General features: G+C 44.3%; 2 protein-coding genes across 3 annotated transcripts in view; one reads left to right on the top strand and one right to left on the bottom strand.

Annotated features, from left to right (window-relative positions):
* LOC123715201 (sortilin-related receptor-like) overlaps window positions 1-13,464 on the top strand; it is a 24,994-nt gene extending 11,530 nt beyond the window's left edge. For both annotated transcript variants that reach the window (XM_045670118.1, XM_045670117.1), the window contains 20 exons: window positions 2,811-4,341; window positions 4,420-4,618; window positions 4,723-4,847; window positions 4,945-5,163; window positions 5,286-5,461; window positions 5,535-5,680; window positions 6,211-6,431; window positions 6,506-6,661; window positions 6,742-6,908; window positions 6,979-7,094; window positions 7,171-7,397; window positions 7,472-7,709; window positions 7,800-8,075; window positions 8,146-8,281; window positions 8,366-8,471; window positions 11,770-11,895; window positions 11,978-12,120; window positions 12,192-12,400; window positions 12,490-12,687; window positions 12,768-13,464. In XM_045670118.1, coding sequence (XP_045526074.1) covers window positions 2,811-4,341; window positions 4,420-4,618; window positions 4,723-4,847; window positions 4,945-5,163; window positions 5,286-5,461; window positions 5,535-5,680; window positions 6,211-6,431; window positions 6,506-6,661; window positions 6,742-6,908; window positions 6,979-7,094; window positions 7,171-7,397; window positions 7,472-7,709; window positions 7,800-8,075; window positions 8,146-8,281; window positions 8,366-8,471; window positions 11,770-11,895; window positions 11,978-12,120; window positions 12,192-12,400; window positions 12,490-12,687; window positions 12,768-12,829 — 4,777 coding nt within the window. In that variant the 3' untranslated portion in view covers window positions 12,830-13,464. The remainder of the gene's footprint in view (window positions 1-2,810; window positions 4,342-4,419; window positions 4,619-4,722; window positions 4,848-4,944; window positions 5,164-5,285; window positions 5,462-5,534; window positions 5,681-6,210; window positions 6,432-6,505; window positions 6,662-6,741; window positions 6,909-6,978; window positions 7,095-7,170; window positions 7,398-7,471; window positions 7,710-7,799; window positions 8,076-8,145; window positions 8,282-8,365; window positions 8,472-11,769; window positions 11,896-11,977; window positions 12,121-12,191; window positions 12,401-12,489; window positions 12,688-12,767) is intronic.
* LOC123715110 (vitamin K-dependent protein C-like) lies at window positions 13,083-17,331 on the bottom strand. Its single transcript, XM_045669939.1, has 8 exons — window positions 17,173-17,331; window positions 16,485-16,562; window positions 15,852-15,996; window positions 15,467-15,608; window positions 15,007-15,148; window positions 14,549-14,657; window positions 13,807-13,940; window positions 13,083-13,109 (listed from the first exon to the last, which is right to left on the bottom strand). Exons 1-8 carry the CDS (start codon window positions 17,329-17,331, stop codon window positions 13,083-13,085), a joined length of 936 nt encoding a protein of 311 aa, XP_045525895.1.

The following is a 17,331-nucleotide window of genomic DNA, read 5'->3' as shown; positions in this document are numbered from 1 at the left end:
CTCTTAAACGTGCTTAAAATACCGAAGACTCGGCTATGTCCAAATTGTGACAATTGTCTCTTAATAAGGTTTACAATACAAATAATATCTAAATCAATGTAAAAGCCGATACTGTGTCAATGGAAACATTGACAGATTCGTCAGCGAAGCTTTGGTTGTAGTTTTAATTTAATTAATTTATTTATTTACTGTATAAATGCTCTTAATAGAAAGGAAGTTGGTGTGGTGGAAACACAAACTGTACACAGTTTTTCCGTCCACCAGGACGTCGAACATATTTAAATCATTAACACATATACACTAAGGCCAGTGACATATAAATTATAACAAACAAACCATTAAAATTGCACGTAAAACGTCACAAACCAATTGAAACATTGACGCACCATAGATAGCCGATGCCAGACACCTGTTCTTGACGAGAATTCTCATTCGAATACAGGATGTGTTTTTATTAGCATCAATTTATAATTGTTTGATTTATGTAGTATTTTTTTTAATATAAATTTAATATTGTTTCTTGTTATATTAGTAAAAAGTGTCGCTGGTAGCGAGTTTATTAAATTTGGAATAATGTAGTCTAATGTTTTTTTTTCATATAAATTATTGTATTTGGTTAATAGAAATTCGTTTTATTAATTTTCTACGCGTTGAATAGTATATTTTGTAGTTTAAGTAGTTTTCATTTAATAATCCTAGTTACACTTTCTCGTGTATAGGTATAATTTTGAAAAATGCAAATAGCTTTCTGTAGTCCGCTTTATATTGTGATTTTAATTTTATGGGAGCAATTGTTTTTAAAATACGTATTTGTACTGCAAATATTTGATTTAGATAAGTTTTGCATGTTCTCCCATAGCTTGAAAGTCCATATGTTATAATGGATTCGGCTAGTGCTTTGTATAGTAGTAGCAGAGTTTTAAGAGGTATTTTACAGACAGAATTAATGTGTATTTTCCAGGACATTCGGTCATCTATTGTAAGCCCCAGGTACTTATGGTTATGAACTAATTCTAAGGCGTTGCAGTTGCAGCTATTGGGGTACGAGTTATAAGAATGTGCACATGTGTGGTTGTGTAAGATTAAGATGGGTGTACGTGAGCTTAGATTGTGACTGAATCGGATATGCATGAACTTTGTTTTGTTAGGATTTAGTACGATTCCCACGTCGTGGGACCATTTAGCCAATGTATCGAAATCAGATGGTAGCTTTGTTTCTGCTTCTTGGATGTTAGGCCCAGCGGCTACTAGGCATGTATCATCTGCTAATTGGAATATCTGACAATACTTTATTATGTTAGGTAATGTGTTAACGTAGGTAAGGTAGTGTAAAGGTCCAATAACTGAGCCCTGAGCCGTACCTTCTGTAATAGATATTGGAAAACTTCGTTGCACACTTTAACACGATAAGTTCTGTCTTGCAGATAGTTTTCACACCACTTGAGTAGGTTTACTCGTACTCCGCAGTCATTTAAGTTCTGTAGGCTTACGCTGTGCTTTGATGTGTCGAATGCCTTACTGTAGTCAATAAACACTACTAGAACTTGATCTTTTTTATTTAAATGTTTATAAATGTGGTCTGTGAATGCGGATAGCAATTGTGTGGTATTTTTATTTGGTTGGAATCCATATTGTTTGTTAGAAAGAATGTTGTGTTTTTTATAATAATTTTAAATTTGTCCACATATGTATTTTTCTATAATTTTGTTAATTGTTGGCAAAATAGTTATTGGACGATAATTATTATAGATTTTTTTGCTACCATTTTTGTATATTGGTCGTACTATGCCTGTTTTTACTAAGTTAGGATATTGTCCAGTGTAAATGCTCGTATCAATAAGGTTAGCTATGGCTACGTTGATTTTATTACATAATATTTTAATATCTATAGCTCGTATTTTATCTGCACCTGGAGACTTTCTGTCGTTTAATGATTTAATTATCTTTGCAACTGATTTAGGGTCTGCTGACTGAAATCTCATACTAGTATTTTCTGTATGCTGGTAGGAGCTTTTATCTAACAGTGGATTTACACAGTTGGTTGCTATATTACTAATACTATTGTGGAAGGAAGTTGCAAAATTATTTGCAATATCTTTACATGTAATATTTTGATTTGCAAATGAATTCTGTATAGCTACGTCGATGGATGTTTTATATATTATTTTTATTAGCTTCTATATTGGTTCTAATGGTTTTATTTATTAATTTATTGACATAATTTCTGGTTTTATTATATTTTTGTTTGAGTATTAAGTTGTTTGGATATTTTATATATTGAGTAAAAAGTTTATCTCTGTACTGACATGCTTTAATAATTCTATTATTAATCCAATGGTTACTATTTCGAGGAGAGTTAGATTTAAGTTTAACTGTAAATTCAGATTCTTTATATGCTTGAGTTAAGTTATTTTGTATGAAGTTGTATATACCAATAGGGCAATTCATTTCTATTTTCGGCTTAAAATCAATTTGCTCTAGAAGGATCGTTAATTTATTATTGTCAATTAATGTTTTATATGTTGGAACATCCTGTAGCTGTGTTTTAGTGCAAGCAAGCACGATCGCTCGTTGGTCCGCTAGTTTTGTGCCAACCGCTGCCGTGTATAGGTACCGAATCGAAGTAAAATATGAGCCGAAATTTCTCGTCCCCTGTCCCCCAAAATATCAGTAATCCACCAATTCGACTTCCGACTTCGATATGTTTTCTTTCCGGTGGTTAGCACCCAGTAAAGTTCTGAGTGACTAGGTCCGTGTGTAGGTGGGGCAGCTTTTATATAACGTTATTGATGACCAATACTTATTTACAGATTCAACGAGGACGAGCTGCGCATCTACGGTCTCATGACGGAGCCGGGCGAGAACACGACCACGTTTACCATGTTCGGCTCGGCCAACGAGCAGCACCAATGGATCATCATCACCATTGACTTGATGAAAGCTTTCGACCGCAACTGTACCGACGGCGACTACAAGTTCTGGTCTCCCTCGCCACCCGACTCCACCGTCTCTTGCGTTCTCGGAGAGAGGGATGTCTTCCAGAGGCGACTTCCGCACGGCGACTGCTACAATGGCGTTTCCTACGTTCGCTCGGTCAGACGGGAGCGCTGCGAGTGCGGCCGGAGGGATTACGAGTGCGATTACGGCTTCGTCAACTCCAACAACATTTGCATATTCAACCGGTCCATACCGGCGGACACATACGACCCTTATGCCGTCCCGCCGGAGTGCGAGCCCGGACACTTCTACAGGCGCACGAAGGGCTACCGGAAAATCGATGGAGACGTTTGCGTGACGCCCTACTACACTCCGTACGAACCGGACCTGATCCCTTGCCCTCTCGCGGAACCGCCCGGCTTCATCTTGGTCGCTCTGCGAGATAAGATCGCTCGCATCGACCTCGTCGACAACTCCACCGTCGTCCCGATCGAGGGCCAGCAGAACATAGTCGCGATCGAGTTCGACATGAAGAACAACTGCATCTATTGGGCCGACATCGAGGTGGATAAAATCAGCCGACAGTGTTTCAACAACGGAGACAGACAGGAGATCGTCGTCGATACGGACTTGGCCAGCATAGAGGGGATGGCGCTGGATTGGATCTCCAACGTTCTCTTCTTCGTGGACGGTTCGAGAAAGAAGATAGAGGCCGTCCGCACGGATCTATCCAGTCGGGGTAGAATGAGGGCGACGATCCTAGATTCCAAAGTCCTGTCCAAGCCGAGAGGCATCGCCGTGCATCCGAGGGCCGGCTACCTGTTCTGGACCGACTGGGACAGGAAGAATCCGTCCGTGTCCAGGTCCAACTTGGACGGTTCGAACGTCAAGAAACTGTTCTCGAACCCGATCGTCCAGTGGCCGAACGGCATCACGATCGACCAAATGTCCGAGAGAATATACTGGGTCGACGCGATGGAGGACTACATCGCGAGCGCCGACCTGGAAGGGAAGTACTTCAGGAGGATTCTGTGGCACGACGAGAAAGTTTTCCATCCGTTCGCGGTCGCGGTGCTGAAAGACAAAATGTACTGGGACGACTGGAAGGCCATGTCCATATTCATCGCGGACAAGGACACCGGCGCGAACGTCATCACGATCAACGACTCGTTCAGCGGCCTGATGGATCTGAAGGTGTTCTCGCACTTCATGCAGCACGGCAGCAACGCGTGCTCGTACAAAAACACGAGCTGCAATTATCTCTGCCTGGGGGCGCCCGGGAATGAGTTCAGCTGCCTGTGCCCCGACGGATTCAAGATGGTCGACGGAAAGTGCCTCTGCCCGAACGGCTTGGAGCCGGCCTCGAACATGACGTGCCCGAAATTGAACGGAACGTGCGGGCCCGTAAGTCTTTCGGGAGACGCTCGACCCCACGTCGAAGGCGGACCGTCGCGGCAATGACGAGAGCGAACGTTGTTTCAGAACGAGTTCACCTGCAAGAACGGCGTGTGCATGACGAGCACCTGGCGCTGCGACGGCAACGACGACTGCGGAGACAACTCGGACGAGGCGGGCTGCGTCTGCGAGCCTCCCATGGTGGCCTGCTCCGACTCCAGCTGCTACATGCCCCAGTGGAGGTGCGACGGAGACATCGACTGCCCCGACATGAGCGACGAGAAGGGTACGGTCGACGCGCACGGCTCGTCCCGGAGCGGAAAACCATCATCGATTCGTCGACGAGGGGCGAAGGGGCCACAATTAATACGGGCAAAAAACACTTTTCAGATTGCGGGAAGCAGAATTGCACCGAGACCCAGTTCCAGTGTCAAAACGGCCAATGCATAGAGAAGAGGTGGGTCTGCGACGGAGACAACGACTGCAGGGACGGGTCTGACGAACGAAATTGTACGGTACGTGTGACCGTCCCCGAACCTCGTCTCTCGGCGCGGGCCACGATTCGGCTCGAGGCAGCGTATAGAACTCAACGTAACTTCATTCGTATTCCAGCATCAGACGCCGAAACGCCCCGACAGCCTGAGCTGCAGCTCCCGAGTGTTCGCCTGCGGCAACGCTTCCGACGCCCTCTGCATTCCCAACTCTTGGGTGTGCGACGGGGAGAGGGACTGCCCCGGCGGCGAAGACGAGACGCCGGACGAGTGCCTCGACTCCACCTGCGCCCCTCACATGTTCCGCTGCCCCAGCGGAAAGTGCATCTACAACTCGTGGGTGAGTGCCGGAGTTGGCGCTCGACGTCCGTCAGACTCGAAAGCCCTGATGAGTGTTTTTGGACGTCTATACGTCTATTATGCCTCAAAGGCAACGACATTCACGACGTCCGTCGACTGCAGGTCTGCGACGGGGAAAACGACTGCGGGGATCACGAATCGTCGGACGAGAAGAACTGCTCGTCGACCGGCCGCTCCAAGCTGATCCCTCGCCTCGACGACAAACCCGATTTCCCCACGAACGGCTCCTGCCTGGACTGGATGTTCAAATGCGACAACGGGAACTGTCTGCCCTATTGGTGGGTATCTCTCGTTCCCTTTGCTCTCGCTCGGATCTCGCGGGAGAGGCTAAGAGCTCTGTCGCCGATGCAGGTGGAGATGCGACACCATAGACGACTGCGGGGACAACTCGGACGAAGTGGCCTGCGGCCCGGCCCCCGCCCGCCCCGCCGACCCCGCGCCGGAGCACCCGCGGCACAAGCAGAAGTGCGGGAAGGATCAGTTCACTTGCTCGCCGGGTAACTCCGACTGAGTCGTTTTTAGAATATTTTCAGTATTTTCGCAAACTCATACTCTAGTTTAGGTTTGAAAACAAATAAAAAGTGGTCATAGCGTCATAGCGAAAATTAGCGTCCTAATGTGCAATTACTGTGCCGAACGTAAATACGTTTAAACAGTGAAACAATCGAAAAACACTTTTTCACTTCAGTCTCATTAGATGAATAATTGTGTACTGTATACGTGCTAATGATAATATAAATAAATAAAACAACACGTTATGCGACAGAATAACTTTTCTCACTCTCTCTCAATCGCTCTCTCCCTTTTCTTCGACGAGAACGCTGCCTGCACCTCTTCGTGACGCTAAGATTATTATTATTGCGTTTAATCCGTAAGAACTTTACCCTCACGCGCCTAAAGAAGTTTCACTTCAAAAATATAGCTTTCGTTTGATCCGTATATTTGTATATGTAATTAGTATCGTATATATCACATATATCAATAATAACATTACATTAAATATTAATGTGTTCGTATTTGTATTCAGGCGTGTGCATCCCCCTGGCGTGGGTGTGCGACTCGGCCGTGGACTGCGAGGACGGAGCCGACGAGCGCGCGTGCGCTCACGCGTCCGCTCCGATCGCTCCCGCGCGGTGCGACAGGGACGGCACGCCCTGCAGGGACGGCGTCGGGTGCGTCGCCCTCGCCAAGGTGTGCGACGGCGTCTTCGACTGCGCCGACGAGAGCGACGAGAGCTTTTGCGTTCGGGTGAGGGTCAAGTCCGCACGGGGACGCGTCTCGCGGCGTCTCGGCGTTCGAATTACAATTGCGACGTCTTTCAGAGTCTCCCGCGACCCGGAAACTGCTCGGACAAGTTCATCGCGTGCGACGACGGCACGAAGTGCCTCTGGCCCTCGATGCTGTGCAATGGAAGGAGGGATTGCTACGACGGAAGCGACGAGAGCAATTGCTCCAGCGGCGACTCGCATCCGTCTCCGGTGACTGGGCCTCCGAGTCGGTCGTTCGAATTAGTCCGCTTAGCTTTGCCGGAATTTATGACGTGACGCGTCGCTTTCAGCGGCTGAGCATCGGCGTGGACCAGTCGACCATCAACTCCACGAGCTTCCTGATCTCCTGTTGGATGGCCCAGCAGAAACTGGTGATGTACAACTTCCTGCCCTCAATCGCCAAGGTGTCGGACGACGTCTGGACGAACATGACGTGGATTAACGATAGCGTGTATAGGTGAGTCGGAGTCCACTTCGGAGGAAGGTCGGTCTTTCGGACGCGTTCTAAACCTCCGGTTTCCTCGTAGGTTTACGAACTTGGAGCCCTTCACGAATTACAACGTGACGTTCTACATCCGGGATAGCAAGTCCGACGAGATCTACGCGTCGCACAAATACGTGAACACGAGCACCGGAGAAGGAGGTATTTGGCTCTCCTCGCTTCGTTCGTCGCGTTCGCCTCTTAGAGGATCGCACGTCATTCGGGTGTCCGCTTTCAGAACCGTCCCCGCCCAGACGCCTCACCGTCCGCCAGATGATCGGGAGCCGCGTGAGCCTCCTGTGGGACCCGCCCTCGGCCCCGCGGGGTGTCATCACGCACTACACGGTGTACTTCGTGCCCCCGTTGCCGCCCATGGAGAAGGTGGTCCCGGCCGGAGACCGGAACGCCACGGTCACCTACACCCTCGACGCCTACTTCAAGCCGAACACCAACTACTCCTTCTGGGTGAGTCGCGGTTCGGCTCACGCCGGAGAGCGTTTCCGAGAGCACCGTCACCGATTCGATTTCCTTCCCGACAGGTGACGGCCTCCAACCGAGCGTTCGCGTCCAACTCAACGGACATCGCGTACCTGTCGTTCGACGACGTCGGAGACGTGGACGAGATCGTCAACGTCAGCCTGGCCCGGATCAACGACACGGCGGTGTCTCTGCGGTGGCACAGGCTGAGGGGCGTCGAGGGCTACGTGGTCGTCACGAGGCTGCCCCCCAACTACGCCCGCCCGGAACCTCTCAGGACCGATTCCGACAACGTCACGCGTGAGTCGACGTCGCGACGCTTTAACCGATTCCGTCCTCGAGCGAAGGGAGGGACTAGAGTGTAATATTAAAATGACGGGCGTCTTCCAGTGGCCGACCTGCCCCCGGGCGTCGACATCTACGTGGACATAAAGGCGTACAAGGACGACGTCGTCGGCCGACCCTTCACCGTCCCCGTCAAGACCGGGGGGGAACCGGACGAAACTCTAAACGTGACCGCGACGCTCCTCCGCGAGAGGGGCACCTCGGTGCGGCTGTCTTGGAGTCCGCCCTCCCGGGAGAGGTACGGGGACAGGGAGCCGGAGTACGAGGTCCACTACACGGACATCGCCAACTTCAAGGTCACGTTCGGCGAAATCTCCAACGGTGCGTTGCGACCTCGCGATCGGCTCCTTTCGGGCGAGCGTCTCTAGAGTGATCCGCTGGCGCGTTTCAGACACGAAGGTGATGACGAGGAACACGGGCATCGTGATCGACGGCCTGAACGCGTGCGAGACCTACGTGTTCACGGCGGGTCTTCGGGGCGGCCCCCTGGCGCCCGTCCTGGGCGTCATCACCGGGGATGACGACAGGCGAGTGTGAACGTCGACGAATAGATCGCCGACTCCCGCTTCTCCGGACGATCCTTCGAATGACGTCAAACGAAATGTTTTCAGAGCGCCAATCAAGGACCTGAAGTTTGCGTACGACGAGAAGAAATCGCACTTGAAGATCGCGTGGAGGGCGACCTGTGACGTCATCAGGAATCCCGTCGCCTACAGGGTGAGTTTTAAAATTTTAACCGTTTCGTTAAAGAGCGCCTCCGCTCCGCCCGCTTTGATGCTCGAGCGGAGTTTTTTTTTATATTTGCTAGCAAAAATTATATTATCTCTAGCCATTGTTAGTAATAAACAAATCGACAGCGGCAAAATGAATCATGGCTATCATCAGTTCAGTTTACTGCGTATACTACGTGGTTCGATTTGAAATTTGATTTTATTTAATAATTGCGTATTATATATTAGTACTATTGGAATTTTGGGCTTTTATTTTGCTCGTGGTAATTAGAATATCGTCACCACGGAGCCAGGATTGACCGGTGAAAGAAACGTGTGCTCAAATTATTATTATTATTAAAGCTTTATTAATTAATCCATACAACTAGTGGTTAGTTTACATTCCTTAATATTAGTATTAGTTGTTTAAAAAAAAAATCTTTTTAGTTACAAGAATTTTTTAGTTGTCTAGTTTTTGTATGGCCCCTTTTAGGGTAAAAGCCTCCTCCATAATTTTCCATTTCTCTTTGTCTTGTGCAACATTCATCCAATTTTTCCCCGCTAGTTCTATAATGTCATCTGTGCATCTTTTTCGTCCTATACATCTCTTTCCAGTAGATCCATCTTTTATCCCGCGCTCTAGCGTTATGACCCTCCCATTTCCATTTAAGCCTTAGAGGGTGTATAAGTGCATCCGTTTGACTTGCGTATGTCAGACAAGGTGGAATATTTGAATCCATTATTATCTTCTTGTGTTGTAGACTGTAGTTTCCTTTCAGAATTTCCTTGTGGCTCCAGAACTTCTTCCAAGTCGCATTTATTCTTCTATCAACTTCGTTTCCGCTGCTGTTTTTGTCGAAAGATACTTGTTTTCCTAAATATACATAGTTGTCAACATATTCTATAGGTTTATTGTTTACTCTTATTGGCTGGCACATACTATTGGATAGGATTCTTGTTTTTGTAGTGTTCATGTTTAGCCCGACTTTTTGACATTCCCCGTCTACTGTTTGAAGCATTTTTTTCTAATTTTGTGGCGGTCTCACTGAAGACGGCTATGTCGTCTGCGAATCTAAGGTGAGTTAGATGTTTGTTTCTTATCCAGAGACCGTTATTGTTCCATTCTTTACCTTCGAATACATTTTCGAGGACTGCTATAAATAGTTTTGGGGAAAGTGGGTCACCCTGTCTTACGTCTCTTTCAATACGAATTTCTCGACCTTTGTTTTCTAGCTTTATTTTACCAACACTATTGCTGTATATGTTCTGTAATATATTTATATATTTTCATTTACTTTATTATTTTTTAGCGCTTTCCAAATGGATGTATGCCTTATACTGTCGAACGCTTTCGAATTTTCGAATAGTTGGTTTGGTTTGGTTATACCAATAGTTTGGTTATGGTCTATAGGTTGTTATTGTCTCTACTGGTTGGTTATTGTCAATTTTTGTTGATATTTTGCTCAGTATTATTAAGAAAAACAATTTATATGTTACAGATAACAAGCCGATTAAGCAAGATTTTCTGTTTTTTCTGGATTCTGAAAAATCCTACTCCATGAAGTCCTAACGTTTCGCCAATGTAGCATAGGATCTAATCTTCATATTCTTCAAGACTACAACCCATCCTCCTTACTTCGTCTAACCCTATAACATCCCAATAGATTTTTCTCGGTGCATAGTTAAATTCTAATTGTCTTGTTTTGGATGATAGAGATCTTACGTTGAAAGTTAAGTTACATAGTTTTAATTTTTGTAACGTGGAGCGCCTTTTTTACTCTTATTGTTGTCCTCTTCTTCATTTGTGTTATGTAATGGATGGTCGCTTTCCCCACGGGGACCAGCCAGATTGGGGAGTATTTTGTTTTTGTGTATATTCTCGGTTTTCCGGTAATCTGAGTTTTGTTATCTTTTTTAGTTGCTAGATTGTCCAAGTCCTGACGTTGAATTTGCTCTGGAGCGAAATATATAGCAGATTTGGATTGTGATCGTTTCCTTTTAGAGTCTGTCGATTCTTTCTGCTTTACTATCTTATCAGCTTATCATACCTTATAAAGGCGATTTTCCCATTTATCTCTTCCTGTTCTTTCTTTTTAAGATGACATCTTTAGGATACTCTTCCGTTGCATATACATTTGGAGGAAAGTTTTACTATTTTTTAAAAGTTTGTTTTTACGCCATGTTAAAGAAAGAGTAATCAGGATCGGTCTTATTTTGTTACCAATTTTCTTGCCAAGTCTTCTTAGGTTACTAATCTCCCAATGATCCCACTGTGGAACACCTTCGCATCTTCGTGCTGTTTCGTTTAATACATCTATTGCGTTTTTCCAGAGTTCAGCTGTGTTTTTTTTCCGTTTCCGGAATGCCATGTAGTATTACATTGTTCTTTTTTGCTTCTATTTTCAAGTTTTGCACGCGGGTTTGAAAGCTTTTCACTTCTTCTTTTGGTTTCTGATTTTCGGCTATAAGAGGACTAAGTTTTTCGTCAATTTTTCAGCCAGTTCTTCATTTTGTTCTTTAAAAGGTGGTTTCATTTCCTCCATTTTTTCTAAAAGAATTTTCAATTGGGACTCCATTTTGGGTATTTGTTGAAAGTACTTAATATACTTAAATGCTTAGTACGATATTTAATATTTCAGGTGGAACTGCCATCTTGTAACGAATGGATGTACTAACCATTAATGATGACTTTTTTTCTTATAGTGCTTTTGCCATTTATTATTTATACGATTTTCTTTAGTATACGAATTATAAAGAATTCCGAAATTGTACAGTAAAAATGCTCCTTCAACAATGTGACAGGACAAAATGTCACTGCAATAAATGCTCTTTACAGTAATTTACGTATTTACCTCGACTGTATGCGATATTTTGTTTAAGCAACACGGTCGTAGATCCAAAATAACCACGTGCAAAATCTGCCAATCTGTATTCTCAGTTTTATTGTTCACAATTGTTTGTCACCAACACAATAATACTTTTGAAAAAGTCGATTTTTTGTATTTACTCCGTTATCCACAAAGTAACTATCTTTTCCAGAGATCGATAGTACTTATTACTTTTTATAGGATGTTTTTAAGATTTACTATATTAAATTCATAATTTTTTGAGGACTCGATGTTATCGTTACGACTACCCGCAATGTGTGCTCAAATTGGGGAGATTATTTCAGTTTTTAATTTGAGTCAACCGTTGTAATTATAAAGAAAGATCAATACTTATTCATTCTTTTAATCCAAGCATCGCACACTTAGAGATCTACGTTAAGGGATTTCGGTCACAGCCCGCTCTCGATCGATTTTCAGCTGGAGATAACGGAGAAGACTCGCGGCCTCACGAGCCGTTACCAATTGGAACCCAGCCTCGACGTGGCGTTGTCTCACACGATGGTGGGGGTGCCTCGCGGCGGAAGATACCACATCTGCATACGGGTGAGGGAAACGCGATATTCCGTGTTCCTCGTTTATCACTTTTCATTTATGGCATTTAGAATAAACGAGTCTCTCCGCTCAGACGGCGGCGAAGGGCTCCCGCGCCTCGTGCGCGGAGACCCGCAGCGGGGAGCTGCCTCCTCCTCGCCGGGTGCTGGCCTGGCTCTCGCCCAACGGCCACGTCATGATGTCCTGGGACCATCCCGAGCGCGACGACGCCCTCAAGTACGTTTTTAAATTGTAAAGGCGTCATCGTCCTCGCGAGCGTTCGTGACGGTCGAGTCCTTTCTTTCCAGACCGAAATACCAGGTCGTCGTGTCGAGCAGAGAGATTCCCGAGGACCTGCTCCGGCCGACCGCGGACATGTTGACGGCCGAGACCGAGTTCTCCCCCCTCCTCGTGACCGTCCCCGGCGGGACCGTCGGGCCGCTGTACGCGGGCGTCCGCACGCTCGTCGACGGGTACTACAGCGACTTCAGCGAGGTGCAGACCATCGAAATGACGGGTGAGCGTTTCATCGCTGACTTTTCACCGAAATCATCATCATGTCAGAATATCAGAGTTAAGCTTTTCTTCTCGTTCCCGGCCCCTCAGGCGCCGAGGCCGAGGAGCTCTCGAGCGCCACGGGCGCCGTGTGGTGGGGCGTGGGCGGGGCCTGCGCGGCGGCTCTGGCCCTGGGCGGGGCTCTGCTGCACGTGCTCCTCCGCAACCGGAGGCTCAACCGGTCCTTCCTGCGCCTCGCCGCCACGCCCCGCTACGACAGCCGCCGGGGGCAGGCCACCATCGACCACGGTCAGTTTACTTCGAGGGCAAAAATGTCTCGACGCGGGTTTGCGAGGGAAGGGAAGTAATTATTATTATTATTGTCGCAGAAGACGACGACGTGCCGCCCATCCACGGATTCTCCGACGACGAGCCTCTGGTGATCGCGTGAGCGGGTGGTTTTGTGATCTCGTGGAGCCGAGAAATTGGCAGACTGGAAATTATGTTTTACGTTTAATGACATTTCTTTCTAAATTTTGTAGTGATTTTTTAATTCATCGATAAGTTGGTCTCCACTTGTGTAATGTAAATATCGGTTACGCCTCGGTGGCCGTCGTGATCGAAAGGAATGAACGGTCGCCGGTCCTTCGCCTCCCCGGACGACCACAGTCGCGTCAAAGTATTATAATTTAATTAGTTTTAATCTAATCGTCGGGCGATCCCCCTCTCTCCTAGAGGAGTTTAGTACAATTACGGTAAACGAGGGCTGTAAACTAGAAGATTTTACGTTTAATTAATCCCCAACTCAAGTTCGACACCAAAGATTTCGCGAACCTTAGAATTATTGTAGATAATATATTTTCGGTGGACTCGCATCACGCGTTCGCCAGATATCTGAGCGGAAGCTCCGATGTCGACTCTTCGATTCCTTCGTAGTTTTAGTTCCCGCGATGCCTCTAGCCTTATGATTTCATTAGTTCGAACGTTGCTCCGATGGCTAAATTCGTATCGTAAGGTTTATATTGATGTAGAAGTCGCTCGTGAAGAAACATGTTTCGAAGGTTCCAATAAATCTTCTTAAATCTATTTGCGTTTATTATTTTGTATCCCAAAAAAAAAAATTAGTCCAGGACGTCTCGAACCGCCGCAGCCGCCCATTCCCGGTCGGTTGCCGCGAGGACGAGCCCGTCTCGCCAGACGGCCACTCCGACTACGGATTGACGGTCTCCGCTCCTACACAACAGGGCTCCTCCGACGCCGGTCTGTAATTTCGAAAAAATGTCAATCGATGCCGAATACTTACCCGACAATCGGACGAATGAATCGTTCGCAGACAACTTAAACCAGCAATTAAATCACGAAGAAAGCGGAAATGAGTCTGCCCCGCGACCCATTGGGGTTTTACAGCACTCGAGACAACCATATTACCACAGATCCTGGTGTCTTCACCGAGGCACAGAAGGCGTCAGTCGGTTGCTTCACGTCGAGTTTGTTCAGACGCGCGTTACACACTTTCGGCGAGAGAATTGACGCTCGCTGCCAACGCGGCCTCTGTCGAATGGCTAAAACGATTGTTGATTTATTAACTAAAGAGTGTTGGTAAATTTAAAAAAAACTGTCGAATCATAAAAGATTATTGATCTATAAAGTTTAACCGCCAGTTCAGGTGGAACCGTTTGTTGTTGTTACTTGTAAATCCAAAACGTTCCATAGGTCGCTGGTTCAAATCCGGCTCGAAGGACCACAAAGATGTATGGGCTGAGACGAAACCCACACAGACTTTGATTTGAATGATAAAATATTTGTAGATAATTGATATATGATAACGATGCGCCTACACCGAGCGCTCGAGCCGAACTCCTCATTGAAACCTTATAAAATGCAATAGTTGCGTAAACTGCTGACGCAGCACTCAATGTACGGTGCTAACCCGTACACCCAGTTTAGCGGATTGAAAATCATTGAACCGGTGTAAGCTTAATAGCACAATATTATAACTTTAATATGAAATAGACAATATGTTTATAAAGCTTTAACTTGAATTACATTTGATTTCATTTCTTTAATTCTTGCAACAATTAAAAAACGTGCCTCTGTTCGCGCCAATTGAAGTTAGCATTTTTATAGATTTTATATAGTTTATGATGAATACGTTAAGTAATCTTCAAACCTTCATCGTAGCTGCCCCAACCTACAAAGTAGCACTCGTCGCCGAGGTAAGGATCTGACATGCAAGCGGGTTGTACGAGGCTTCCCAAGATCAACGATCGAGTCCAATGCTAAAAATATCAAAATATTTAGTGGCATGAACTACGTTTATTATTCTGCAATTTTTTCCACAAAAAAATATCTGGTTTGGCGATTGGATAGATATGTCGTTTAAATATTATTGAAACCATAAAACCAAATAACTTTAGAGGCCTTGTCGTTACTGATATCAATGCCTGCAAAGCCGAAGCCTCGTCTGTCCTAGACTTTTAACTAGTGTTGGAATGATTTAATGTTTAAAGAACTTTATTTCTCATACACGTCGCTATCAGCCGTCCCAATTTCAGTCTCATTCTGATATGTTTGTTTAATGCCCTTTTGAATTTGTTAAATTCAAAGGATTTAAAACATGATACGTACTAAAACAGCTAAATTATGATTTAGTTGGCCAGGTTTATACTGCGGGTGAGTGATTACAGTCGTTACGCGATGTTGAGATGGAGCATTTTCGTCAGCCAGGTCAAATATACCAGCTATTATACTTATTTCTCCTGCTGATGTTCTGTAAAAGATTATTGGTTCAATTAACAAAACTATTTAACTTAAATTCAAAATCATTTTTCATAGGTGTACACTTATGAACGTCAAAAAAGAAAAACATTAAATGCTTCTTATTTCACAATTTCTGCCAGTTCTCAAATCAAGGGAAGAGAAGAACTGGCAATAAACTCTCCACCACTTTTTGTTTTTTAAATTGTTTAGCCTACTACTTATATTTATTATTTTGTTACGACTTTCATAATTCTAAAGACACAAGTTAAATAGTTTGTCTAATTTCCTTCTATCTCTTTCCTTTATAAATAAAAAAACAGAAACGTACCCATGTACACAATCTGCGGCTGTGACGGCAGCGCGCGGGTGTACCAAAGTTGCATAACACAGGATGCTTTGGCGGCTCCTTGTTAATACGACCAAGGCCACCCAAGGAGTTGAACCTTTACCGACTTCACCCAGCTCTTCTTCTAAAAAATATGTTTCACTGCATTGTATACTATAGCCACAACCAGAAACTCTACTCAAGCTGTACAGCATAGCGAAACAGTAAAGTAAGTAGGTTTGGCGAGGTACAATATGCTGGTATTATCAAGAGTAAAGCAACTTTAAAGAACGAGCAACGCGCTTACCTACGTAAAATCTTATAAAACTTGGTTATGACGCTTCTTTGTTTCGTTCCATATTTTGGCAAAATAAATTTTTTTACGTACCGCTATCATAAACATTGTTCGAACTTTTTCCACATTTCCTATAAACTTGTTCATCTAAGTCAACATACTCCTCATAGTCTACCGTTAAACTAGGTGCAGCTTTATATGGTTTTATTTCCATCGATTTATCATTGTGAAATTCACTCTGAGTCGTTTTGCGTACAAATCGATTTTTATTCGGTACTAAGTTAAGTAATTTGAAACCATGTAAAACTTGAAAGTCTGGCTTTGATCTAAAACTGATGACACTGCTCCCAGAATCCTCTCCGACAGGAGTCATTTTGTACGGTTTTAGTCTACTTTCAGATATTGCCATTGGACGTCCTAAAGATATTAAATTCAATAAATTACTTTATACTTGAAAATATATATTTAAAAATAAAATTATTATTATTATTCAGAACGGCGTATGGACTTATAAATAAATTAATGTAAAAGCAATTGATTTTTATAAATTTCCAAAATTTAAATTATTATTTAAAATAACCATCTCACCAAGTCTTGGATCTATTGTAGAATAGCCGAAAGAATCTTCGCCTTCTTCACTAACTTCATCTGAGTCGCTAAAAAAATATCCACCAGTAGGTTTGATAAGAGTCCATCCCTTATTATGATCAGAGCCTATTAACCCACCTGGTTGTGGTATTTCATCTGCGTACTCTTGGTTACTATAATCCAAGTTTGAGTCACTGTTTTGGGCGCTGATGCTTTCTGGAGATAAAGGTTTTCTAAATTTTGAATTCTTTACATTCCAATATGGATCAAAATTATCTTCCGGAGTAACTATTCGCTGTGTTATTATCGCCGGGGATGTAGTTGTCGACATGATTGCTTCTGAAGATTGTAACTGATATTTACGCTTCAATAAAGCATTTCTTTGCCTTATAGCTGGGTTTTCACGTTCGTTGTTATCAGACCTCCGGAATCGCCTGTGATGCTTCGTGGAATCAGGGAAATATATTTCTGATTTATCGTATGTTTTTAAGGGCATTATACAACAAACTATTAACTGGTTATGTATGTACTGACCTGAAACTGGCCTGAAAGAATTAAAGATGTTTGTCATGTATAAAAATGAAGCTAAAACATGATAAATATAAAATAAACTACATGACTTAATTATTACTTACCAACCATTAAAAGAATATGGAATACCATGACTGTTCCTACAATTTATTGCTTTAATGAATGTGCAAATACTTTCACTATCCTGTATTTTATTCACGGCTCTGGTTAGAATGGACTTCGGTATATTTATGGCGTCACTGACACTTTCTTGTAATTTTACTTCATGGCTTTTATTCTTAACATTATTATTTACTAAATCATTATCATCCGGAAATACGAAGTTGAAGACGTCTTCAATTTCTGGGGTAGTACTACTAGCAGTAAATGATACAAAAGAACTGTCATTTTTAGGACGGTCACTTTCTGTATCGATTAGTTTATCCTTATTCAAACTGTCTTCATGATTTGGCAT

This window comes from Pieris brassicae, chromosome 10 (genome assembly GCF_905147105.1).
Source record: "Pieris brassicae chromosome 10, ilPieBrab1.1, whole genome shotgun sequence".
In the NCBI taxonomy this organism is placed as follows: domain Eukaryota; kingdom Metazoa; phylum Arthropoda; class Insecta; order Lepidoptera; family Pieridae; genus Pieris; species Pieris brassicae.
The sequence above is the reverse complement of the archived record's forward strand: the minus strand, read 5'-3'. Positions and strand labels throughout refer to the sequence as shown.

What these genes read in the sequence shown, in the direction of transcription:
- LOC123715110 (XM_045669939.1), bottom strand. Translation starts at nt 17,331, where the DNA reads ATGCCAAATCATGAAGACAGTTTGAATAAGGATAAACTAATCGATACA. An exon ending in AGATGAAATACCACAACCAG is followed by an intron (nt 15,997 to 16,484) that starts GTGGGTTAATAG and finishes AAAACGACTCAG; the next exon opens with AGTGAATTTCACAATGATAA. An exon ending in GCCGCAGATTGTGTACATGG is followed by an intron (nt 15,149 to 15,466) that starts GTACGTTTCTGT and finishes AATCTTTTACAG; the next exon opens with AACATCAGCAGGAGAAATAA.